Genomic DNA, 12,038 nt, shown 5'->3' with positions numbered 1-12,038 from the left:
TAGGACCAGATCCTGCCTTATATAGCCTGCAGTGTATGTCCTGTATAACACTAGTCTCAGGGACATAGGATCAGATCCTGCCTTATATAGCCTGCAGTGTATGTCCTGTATAACACTAGTCTCAGGGACATAGGATCAGATCCTGCCTTATATAGCCTGCAGTGTATGTCCTGTATAACACTAGTCTCAGGGACATAGGATCAGATCCTGCCTTATATAGCCTGCAGTGTATGTCCTGTATAACACTAGTCTCAGGGACATAGGACCAGATCCTGCCTTATATAGTCTGCAGTGTATGTCCTGTATAGCACTAGTCTCAGGGACATAGGATCAGATCCTGCCTTATATAGCCTGCAGTGTATGTCCTGTATAGCACTAGTCTCAGGGACATAGTACCAGATCCTGCCTTATATAGCCTGCAGTGTATGTCCTGTATAACACTAGTCTCAGGGACATAGGATCAGATCCTGCCTTATATAGCCTGCAGTGTATGTCCTGTATAACACTAGTCTCAGGGACATAGGACCAGATCCTGCCTTATATAGTCTGCAGTGTATGTCCTGTATAACACTAGTCTCAGGGACATAGGACCAGATCCTGCCTTATATAGCCTGCAGTGTATGTCCTGTATAACACTAGTCTCAGGGACATAGGATCAGATCCTGCCTTATATAGTCTGCAGTGTATGTCCTGTATAACACTAGTCTCAGGGACATAGGACCAGATCCTCCTGCCTTATATAACCTGCAGTGTATGTCCTGTATAACACTAGTCTCAGGGACATAGGACCAGATCCTGCCTTATATAGCCTGCAGTGTATGTCCTGTATAACACTAGTCTCAGGGACATAGGATCAGATCCTGCCTTATATAGTCTGCAGTGTATGTCCTGTGTAACCCTTTGTTATGTATAATATAGGTGTGCTATGCACTTATAAACTATTATTACCCAGTGCCTCCACCCAAGCTTAACTCAAGGTGTTATGTATTATGCTATACAGGGCTGGCTTGGGACAGCTAGTAATATTTCCCTTCAATAGATAAAATATTAACACTCTATACTCTGTTTTCTTATGTTTTAAACAGATGTTACAATATTTAATAGTGATGAGAGTACAATATTATAAGATTGTAATATAACAAGAAAATACAATTTATAGGTCTCACTCTCCCTTCTAATCCTACCCTCATGGCCTATACAGTTTACCTGCACGCAATACAAAAAATTACCTTTTGGTAGCTACCAGAATTTGCCTAGGCAATAAATATACTCCTAGGCTTACACCTGGGTTGCAGATTAAATGTCATGCATGCCCACCTTCAGTAAACATAGGTTAATTAAAAGCTGGATTCAAAATATATGTAAATATACACCTTACTATATATACCTTTCTCGTTGTGGGCGCTGCAGACACCCAGTAAATGTGAATGAGCTGTATGATAACTCATGAATTCATGTATCCTGTATATTTGCATTAATCTCAGTTTATGCATTAAATTGCGCTGCCTGCAGTTTAAGGTGGGTACACCACACACTGATAGATATATCTGCCGATCAATTGATCGGCAGATATATCTATGGATGGATCGGGCAGTGTGTTGCGCATACACACTGCCCGATCCGTTGGGGACTGACGTCATGAACTGGGTGGGCGTGTACACATGCCCACCCAGTTCAGCTGTCAATCACTGCTGGCTGCTGCAGCATGTGTGCGCCGTCCACACACAGCGTCGCGCCAATATATTGGCCGTCGGCTGTGCTGTGGGGCCGACGCGATATGTCTGTAAACGACGGAGTTCACAGACATATCGCCCGTACACACAGGCTGACGGACCCGCGACATATCTGCCGTTCAAGAGAACGGCCGATATATCGCCCAGTGTGTACCCACCTTTAGGAGTTACCTCAAGACACAGTACTTTCCTTCAGTAGACAGTACTTGTTACAAATTTGTGTCTTTCCTGTTGTGTCCAATGCTGCTAGATTGTATGGCAGTGCTCCCAGAGTCTAATAGTTACTTTGTTAAACCAGACTGTATTTTTTGTATCTAAATATGTTGCCAAAGTCTCAAAGTCTATATTTACTCGCCTGGCAGCATTACTGATATCTCCCTTGGAAATGCAATACATTAAACTGTCCAGGAGATATATTTGATGCCAAGCAAAATTTATAGGCTGAAGCTAATAGTTGTAAATGTCAATGGGGGTCATTCTGACCCGCTCGCACGCAGCGGTTGTTCGCTGCGGTGCAAACAGGTCAGAACTGCGCATGCGCGGCGTCCGCATTGTGCACGCACGCTGTTGCTCGGCGACAGATGTCGCCAGTCAATGGAACGCCTAGTGTGAAGAAAAGACGCAGCGCTGGATGGAAAGAAGATTGACAGCGGAGAGGTGGTCCGGGGCGGATACTCACCGTTGGAGCCCGTTTTCGGGGAGTGGTAAGAAGAATGCAGGCGTGTCCAGGCATTGGAGGGCGGATGACTGATGTCAGGACCGGGACCTTCATTGCTGGATCCGTCGCACTGGGTAAGCAGCTGTAGGGCTGGTCTTGTTTTGCATGAAAATTTTTAAGTATAGCAACTTAAGGCTGCTCAAGCGATCTCAGCCCGGCTATGCTAAAATACACTCCCCCATAGGCGGGGATTAGTTGATCGCAGCAGCAGCAGCAAAAAGTTGCTGGCTGTGATCAACTCGGAATGACCCCCAATGTTCCTTGGAGGCTAATTAGTTGTAGTAACTTAAATGTCTACAAGTGCTGTGGGTGAGAGCAATCAAGAGTTCTCACCAGTCCACGACTAGCCGGAATCTCTGCTTTCTCTCCCTGGATCTGCCTTACATTGAACTGTACTGGAACTAACGCCTCCTCTCCCTAAACTTTCTTCTCTCTGTCTGGAACACCTGCATCTGAGAGACGCCCTTTCACAGTGGGAAGGACAGGAGCAGTCAGCGCTGCCTCGGTTACTGACACTGTGCTGTGTGCTGCATACAGGGGGAAGGACAGGAGCAGTCAGCGCTGCCTCGGTTACTGACACTGTGCTGTGTGCTGTATACAGGGGGAAGGACAGGAGCAGTCAGCACTGCCTCAGTTACTGACTCAGTGTTGTGTGCTGCATACAGGGGGAAGGACAGGAGCAGTCAGCACTGCCTCGGTTACTGACGTGGTGCTGTGTGCTGCATACAGGGGGAAGGACAGGAGCAGTCAGCGTTGCCTCGGTTACTGACGTGGTGCTGTGTGCTGTCTACAGGGGTAACAACAGGAGCAGTCGGCGCTGCCTCAGTTACTGACGTGGTGCTGTGTGCTGCATACAGGGGGAAGGACAGGAGCAGTCAGTGCTGCCTCAGTTACTGACACTGTGCTGTGTGCTGCATACAGGGGGAAGGACAGGAGCAGTCAGTGCTGCCTCAGTTACTGACGTGGTGCTGTGTGCTGCATACAGTGGGAAGGACAGGAGCAGTCAGCGCTGCCTCAGTTACTGACATGGTGCTGTGTGCTGCATACAGGGGGAAGGACAGGAGCAGTCAGCGCTGCCTCAGTTACTGACGTGGTGCTGTGTGCTGCATACAGGGGGAAGGACAGGAGCAGTCAGCGCTGCCTCGGTTACTGACATGGTGCTGTGTGCTGCATACAGGGGGAAGGACAGGAGCAGTCAGCACTGCCTCAGTTACTGACGTGGTGCTGTGAGCTGCCTACAGGGGGAAGGACAAGAGCAGTCCATGTTATCTAGGTTACTGACACTGTGTGCTGTGTGCTGCATACAGAGCGAAGGATAGGAACAGTCAGCGCTGCCTCGGTTACTGACACTGTGCTGTGTGCTGCATACAGGGGGAAGGATAGGAGCAGTCAGTGCTACCTCGGTTACTGACATGGTGCAGTGTGCTGCATACAGGGGGAAGGATAGGAACAGTCAGCGCTCCCTCGGTTACTGACATGGTGCAGTGTGCTGCATACAGGGGGAAGGATAGGAGCAGTCAGTGCTACCTCGGTTACTGACACCGTGCTGTTTGCTGCTTACCAAGGACATGCGGTGAGCTAAATAGCTCAGGAGGCACTGGCTAGCCCCAGAGGCAGATTTACATGCAATTTATGAGCCAAAGAGTACATCTGGGCATTATACACAGGTGCAGCAGTGTAAACTCCTGGAAATTTGGAGCGTTTTGAACAAAGATGTATGGAAAAGATAGACAGGTGAGGCACTGCCTCACCTGCCATAGACTTTTTACTCCAGAGTTTTGGCTATAACATTATTAAAATAATGCAAAGAAGATATTTCTAACATATTCTTTGTATTTTTTATATACTTTATATAGTCAAAATGCTGGTGCAAACGTTAGTATGACAGTAAAGACTGCCTCACCCCATCGCACGTCGGTGCTGCTTACAGGGGGAAGGACAGGAGCAGTCAGCGCTGTCTCAGTTACTGACATGGGTGGTTATTCCGAGTTGATCGCTAGCTGCATTCGTTCGCTGTGCAGCGATGAGGCAAAAAAATGGTACTTCTGCGCATGCGGCGCAGTGCGCACGTGTGACGTACTATTACAACAAACAATGTAGTTTCAGACAGGGTCTAGCGAAGCATTTCAGTCGCACTGCTGACCGCAGATTGATTGACATGAAGTGGGCATTTCTGGGTGTTAACTGATCGTTTTCAGGGAGTGTTCGGAAAAACGCAGGCATAACAGGAAAAACGCAGGTGTGGCTGGGCGGAACGCAGGGCGTGTTTGTGACGTCAAAACAGGAACTGAACAGTCTGACGTGATCGCAAGCACTGAGTAGGTTTTGAGCTACTCAGAAACTGCACAAAAAAAACATTGTCGCCGCTCTGCGATCCTTTGTCCGCACTTCTGCTAAGCTAAAATACACTCCCAGTGGGCGGCACCATAGCGTTTGCACGGCTGCTAAAAACTGCTAGCGAGCGAACAACTCGGAATGACCACCATGGTGCTGTGTGCTGCCTACAGGGAGAAGGATAAGAGCAGTCAGAGCTGCCTCGGTTACTGACGCGGTGCTGTGTGCTGCATACAGGGAGAAGTACAGGAGCAGTCAGCGCTGCCTCTGTATCTAAGCTGAGTGCAGCATGTTGGCATAGTGCGATGGATTGATACCATAGGTGTGCAGCAGGAGGTCTTATAGATAAAGGATCGCCTCAGGAGTTACCTTGTATTCAGACAGAACGAGACTTGAGATGTATATCTTCTTTATATAGTACTGAGTACCAGGATCAATATAACAGCAGGTTTCAGTAACAGCTTCTTTACTTAAACATGTCAGTAACATGAGCTGCTCAGCTCACCTCCTTTCCTCAGAGACTTTTCTAGAACACACACGTGAGAAGGAAGAACAAACAAGTACATGCATATACAGCAGACAAACAATACACCTCTGTAAGTATACAGCGCCATCTGCTGCCCCTGTACGGTAACTACATGCATATAAACAAACCCATAGTCTGTTGTACATATTTCAACACAGCATACAGGGAGAAGGACAGGAGCAGTCAGCGCTGCCTCAGTTACTAAGTTGTGTGCAGCATACAGGGGGAAGGACAGGAGCAGTCAGCGCTGCCTCAGTTACTAAGTTGTGTGCAGCACACAGGGGGAAGGACAGGAGCAGTCAGCGCTGCCTCAGTTACTAAGTTGTGTGCAGCACACAGGGGGAAGGACAGGAGCAGTCAGCGCTGCCTCAGTTACTAAGTTGCGTGCAGCACACAGGGGGAAGGACAGGAGCAGTCAGCGCTGCCTCAGTTACTAAGTTGTGTGCAGCACACAGGGGGAAGGACAGGAGCAGTCAGCGCTGCCTCAGTTACTGACATGGTGCTGTGTGCTGCATACAGGGAGAACGATAAGAGCAGTCAGCGCTGCCTCTGTATCTAAGCTGAGTGCAGCGTACAGGGGGAAGGACAGGAGCAGTCAGCACTGCCTCAGTTACTAATGGACCAGCCAGTCAGTAGATAAAGGGGGCAAAACTTTTTTTTAAGTATATAAGTGAAAGGAGAAAATCAAATGGAGGAATAATAAGACTTCAGACAGAGAGTGAGCATTTGGTGGAGTTATGAAATATCTTAAATCAAACAACTTACAGGATCCAAAACAGCATGGATTTACTGGTGGGAGATCATGCCAAACAAATCTTATTGACTTTTTTTACTCTGTGATGAAAATAATAGATCAAGGGGGAGCTGTAGATGTAGCATATCTAGACTTTAGTAAGGCATTTGACACTGTCCCACATCGCAGACTGCTAAATAAACTTGAAAGTGTGGGGGTGGTTTATAAAACAGTTAAATGGATAAGAACCTGGTTGCAGGATAGGAAACAAACAGTTGTAGTAAATGGAGTGCAATCTATGGAGGGAAATGATACCAGTGGAGTACCCCAGGGATCTATACTTGGACCAGTTCTCTTTAATATCTTTGTTGGTGACATTGCAAATGGTATTGAAGGGAAAGTATGCCTTTTTGCAGATGATACAAAGATATGCAACAGGGTAGAGACACCGGGAGGGGTAAAAAAATGAATGATGACCTAGGTAGGCTTGAGAAATGGTCAAAAGGCTAAATATAGTATCAAGGGTACTATAATGGAAACTACTGAGGAGGAAAGGGATTTAGGAGTCACTATTTCAAGTGACTTAAAGTCAGGAAAGCAATGCAACAAAGCAATGAGGAAGGCTAGTCAGATGCTTAATTGCATAGGGAGAGGAATCAGTAGCAGAAAAAAAGAAGTGATAATGCCACTGTATAGGTCATTGGTGCGGCCCCATCTGGAATACTGTGTCCAGTTCTGGAGACCATATCTCCAGAAGGATACAAATACATTGGAGAGTGAACAAGGAAGGGCAACTAAAATAGTGCATGGCCTACATCACAAAACATACCCAGAAAGACTAAAAGATCTTAATATGTATAGTTTGGAGGAGAGAAGGGAAAGGGGGGACATGATAGAAACTTTCACATATACCAAGGGTCTTAACACAGTTCAGGAGGGAAACATTCTTCAAAGGAACGGAAGGGGAGTATTCGAACTCGAGGACATACACTGAGACTGGAGGGAGGCAGGTTCAGAGGAAATTTAAGGAAAACTTTACTTCACAGAAAGGGTAGTGGATAAGTGGAATAGTCTCCCATCAGAGGTGGTGGAGGCTAAGACTGTAGAGCAATTTAAACATGCTTGGGATAGGCATATGAATATCCTTACAAAGAATTAAGGTGCAAAAAGGGTTGAGATTACCTAAAGGATAAAAAAAGAGGCAGACAAGATGGGCCAAGTGGTTCTTATCTGCCGTCAAATTCTATGTTTAAGGACAGGAGCAGTCAGCGCTGCCTCGGTTACTGACGCTGTGCTGTGTGCTGCATACAGGGGGAAGGACAGGAGCAGTCAGTGCTGCCTCGGTTACTGACGTGGTGCTGTGTGCTGCATACAGGGGGAAGGACAGGAGCAGTCAGCGCTGCCTCGGTTACTGACACTGTGCTGCATACAGGGGGAAGGACAGGAGCAGTCAGCGCTGCCTCAGTTACTGACACTGTGCTGTGTGCTGCATACAGGGGGAAGGACAGGAGCAGTCAGCGCTGCCTCGGTTACTGACACTGTGCTGTGTGCTGCATACAGGGGGAAGGACAGGAGCAGTCAGCGCTGCCTCGGTTACTGACACTGTGCTGCATACAGGGGGAAGGACAGGAGCAGTCAGCGCTGCCTCGGTTACTGACACTGTGCTGTGTGCTGCATACAGGGGGAAGGACAGGAGCAGTCAGCGCTGCCTCAGTTACTGACATGGTGCTGTGTGCTGCATACAGGGGGAAGGACAGGAGCAGTCAGTGCTGCCTCATTTACTGACATGGTGCTGTGTGCTGCATACAGGGGGAAGGACAGGAGCAGTCAGCGCTGCCTCAGTTACTGACATGGTGCTGTGTGCTGCATACAGGGGGAAGGACAGGAGCAGTCAGCGCTGCCTCATTTACTGACATGGTGCTGTGTGCTGCATACAGGGGGAAGGACAGGAGCAGTCAGTGCTGCCTCGGTTACTGACGCGGTGCTGTGTGCTGCATACTGGGGGAAGGACAGGAGCAGTCGACGCTGCCTCAGTTACTGACATGGTGCTGTGTGCTGCATACAGGGGGAAGGACAGGAGCAGTCAGCGCTGCCTCGGTTACTGACACTGTGCTGTGTGCTGCATACAGGGGGAAGGATGGGAGCAGTCAGCGCTGCCTCATTTACTGACATGGTGCTGTGTGCTGCATACAGGGGGAAGGACAGGAGCAGTCAGTGCTGCCTCATTTACTGACATGGTGCTGTGTGCTGCATACAGGGGGAAGGACAGGAGCAGTCAGTGCTGCCTCGGTTACTGACGCGGTGCTGTGTGCTGCATACTGGGGGAAGGACAGGAGCAGTCAGCGCTGCCTCGGTTACTGACGTGGTGCTGTGTGCTGCATACAGGGGGAAGGATGGAGCAGTCAGCGCTGCCTCGGTTACTGACACTGTGCTGCATACAGGGGGAAGGACAGGAGCAGTCAGCGCTGCCTCGGTTACTGACACTGTGCTGTGTGCTGCATACAGGGGGAAGGACAGGAGCAGTCAGTGCTGCCTCGGTTACTGACACTGTGCTGTGTGCTGCATACAGGGGGAAGGATGGGAGCAGTCAGCGCTGCCTCGCTGTGCTGCGCAGGCGTGGCCTTTTATTGCACTTAAGTTCAGTTATATACAAAGTGCAGGTTGCTCAATCAGTTTATTCATACCTCCCAACTTTTGCCTTCTGGAAAGAGGGACACCTGCGCGGCGAAGCCGCGCGCGCTCCCGAAAAGGGGGCGTGACCTACGGAAAAGGGGCGTGGCTTCGCGGGAGGACCCGCGATCGCGAGCCACGCCCCGTTTTCGTCACTGAAGGGGCATGCCCAGCGCTCTGTGAGCTGCTGGCATGCCCCGTCTCCCTCTGTCTCCAATGAATAGACGCTGTGCACATGCGCACAGCGTCTATTCACCGCTGCTCTGCTAAGCAGGGCAGCGAGAGACAGAGCCTCCCAACTATCCCCCCACCGCGGGACACTGCGGCCCGCGGGTGGGACAGCGGGACAGTCCCCAAAAAACGGGACTGTCCCGCGAAAATCGGGACAGTTGGGAGGTATGGTTTATTACACAGGTGCTGGTCAGGGAGGGGTTTATCTAAATCAGGAAGGACACATAAAAGTTTTCCCAATACACTACAATACACCAGTATAGAAGCCAGCACCCTACATGTAAATAACATGCAGAAGATTTAGTTACACAGAAAATGGCAAAAGTTTGACACCACAATGATATTAACATTGCTGCAATGCTGACATAGAACATCTGCATGGAATGGAGGGTTAGGGTTAGGCTACGGGACTGGAGGGTTAGGGTTAGGCTACGGGACTGGAGGGTTAGGATTATGCTACAGGACTGGAAGGTTAGGGTTAGGCTACGGGACTGGAGGGTTAGGGTTAGGCAATGGGACTGGAGAGTTACGGTTAGGCTATGAGCCGGAAGGGTTAGGATTAGGCTACGGGACTGGAGGGTTAGGGTTAGGCTACAGGACTGGAGGGTTAAGGTTATATTATGGGACTGGAGGGTTAGGGTTAGGCTATGGGACTGGAGGGTTAGGGTTAGGCTATGGGACTGGAGGGTTAGGGTTAGGCTACGGGACTGGAGGGTTAGGGTTAGGCAACGGGACTGGAGGGTTAGGGTTAGGCTATGGGACTGGAGGGTTAGGGTTAGGCTACGGGACTGGAGGGTTAGGGTTATTCTATGGGACTGCAGGGTTAAGGTTAGTCTATGAGACTGGAGAAATAGGGTTAGGCTATGAGACCGGAGGGTTAGGGTTAGGCTATGGGACCGGGGGGTTACGGTTAGGCTATGGGACCAGGGAGTTAGGGTTAGGCTACGGGACTGGAGAGTTAGGGTTAGGCTACGGGACTGGAGAGTTAGGGTTAGGCTACGGGACTGGAGGGTTAGGTTTAGGCTACGGGACTGGAGGGTTAGGGTTAGGCTACGGGACTGGAGGGTTAGGGTTAGGCTACGGGACTGGAGGGTTAGAGTTAGGCTAAGGGACTGGAGGGTTAGGGTTAGGCTACGGAACTGGAGGGTTAGGGATATGCTATGGGACTGGAGGGTTAGGGATATGCTATGGGACTGGAGGGTTAGGGTTATTCTATGAGACTGCAGGGTTAGGGTTAGTCTTAGGGACTGGAGAAATAGGGTTAGGCTATGAGACTGAAGGGTTAGGATTAGGCTAATGAACCAGAGGGTTAGGGTTAGGCAATGGGACTGGAGAGTTAAGGTTAGGCTATGGGACTGAAGGGTTAGGGTTAGGCTATGGGACCAGAGAGTTGGGTTTAGGTTACGGGACTGGAGGGATGAGGTTGGGCTATGGGACCGGAGGGTTAGGTACTAGGGGTGAGGGTTACTTAACGCCAAAACTGCTCCAGGACACACTGAAAGGTAAATCCCCTGACCGCTGCACACAGAAGACACTGCCGGATATCCTCTAGCAGATAGGAGAGACCACTGCACCAGGACACACTGTTTTGTCAACATTATAATCTTGTCGACATGACGAATATCGACAAGATATACGGAACCTGTTACACAACACTTCCAGACTTTTTCTCCCCCTTCTGTAGAAGCCTGGGGTGGGGAGGGGTGACATGCAGCTGTCCACTGATGGAGGTAAGATCAGGTGCTGTCATCATTATGCCCCACCCTCTCGCAGCATAACGCTGTAAATTGCAGGTATTAGATGAGGGCCGGAGCCAATGCATCATGATTCTCACGAATTGTGGGTCCCCGGTCCCTCCCCATGGACCCACAAGTCCTGGCATTAAGTTCCCTATCCTATCAACTTCGTTAGAAAATTGCAGGGATTCCGGAGGGCTACCTACTTTTCTGGGAGTTTGGTGGACTCTCTGAGAATTCTGGACATTCCGTGACACTAGGTAAGTACAACTTACACCGATTTTACAAATAAATGATAAACTATTCAACACATCTAGACACTTCTGCTAAGGGGAGTCCTAACTCTAAGCAATGAGCTCCCCTATATTGGGTGAGACATTCATGAGTTTTTAAATTAAGAGCTGTCTTACCAGGAGGTACCCCCAAGAACCTCCAATACGGCACCACAAGGATCAGCATTCCCTCCAGCTACTGCCTCTCAACAGTGATATAAAAAATGCAAGTTGCTCAATCAGCTTACTGCTCCGGTGCTAGTCAGGGAGAGGTCTGTCTAGGCAGGAAAAGACACAAGCATTTCCCCCAGCACACTGCAACACATCAGGAAAAACTTGAATTACTGTATTAATACATCCAGCTCTGGAGCAGCCGTTTTCCTGTGCACTAACTGCACTTGATCAGCTAACGAACTATAATTGTATGTGTGATTATAGGGCAGGAGGAGGACAGGCCCCTGGTGATCACACAGTACGGGAAGCTCAGAGGGAAGACGGTAGAGGTGAAGGAGACGGACAGACCTGTGCACGCTTTCTATGGCGTCCCATTTGCAAAGCCACCAGTTGGTCCATTAAGATTTGCAAGCCCAGAATCCCCGGAGCCGTGGGACTCTGTCCGAGAGGCCACAGAACAACCCCCCATGTGAGTACATTCAGTAGATGCAGTTTGGCCCCATCTATTTATTCTCATTGTGTGACCTATCACTGTATTTACAGGTGTCTTCAAAGTCCAGAGATAATGGAACAACTACTAGAGTTATTTAAGGCCAGAATTACGTCACCACCAATGTCTGAGGACTGTTTGTACCTGAATATCTTCTCTCCAGCTGACCGAGAGCAGAACGCGAGATTGCCTGTAAGTACGCTTGTTTTAATGATAAGGTGATATTGGGACGAGTCAGAGGTTCACACAAACTGGCTGTAATCCTTGTGTTCTAATTAGAGATGAGCTGGTTCAGTTCTCCAGGAACTGAGCAAACCAAACTTCCAGTTTCAAAGGGAATCAGAGTCCTGGCACGGGGTTTTCCTGCCAGACTCGAATTCCAAAACAATGCAAAATGCCATCTTGCCGGTGTCGGATCTCG

General features: G+C 49.2%; 1 protein-coding gene across 2 annotated transcripts in view; it reads left to right on the top strand.

Annotated features, from left to right (window-relative positions):
- Positions 1–12,038, top strand: part of LOC134969752 (putative inactive carboxylesterase 4) — a 127,913-nt gene that overhangs the window by 29,720 nt on the left and 86,155 nt on the right. For both annotated transcript variants that reach the window (XM_063945909.1, XM_063945910.1), the window contains exons 2-3: positions 11,392–11,596; positions 11,671–11,809. In XM_063945909.1, the coding sequence (XP_063801979.1) occupies positions 11,392–11,596; positions 11,671–11,809 (344 nt within the window). The remainder of the gene's footprint in view (positions 1–11,391; positions 11,597–11,670; positions 11,810–12,038) is intronic.

The sequence above is a fragment of the Pseudophryne corroboree genome, chromosome 11, assembly GCF_028390025.1.
Source record: "Pseudophryne corroboree isolate aPseCor3 chromosome 11, aPseCor3.hap2, whole genome shotgun sequence".
NCBI lineage: Eukaryota > Metazoa > Chordata > Amphibia > Anura > Myobatrachidae > Pseudophryne > Pseudophryne corroboree.
This window is presented reverse-complemented; position numbering and strand designations above follow the sequence as displayed.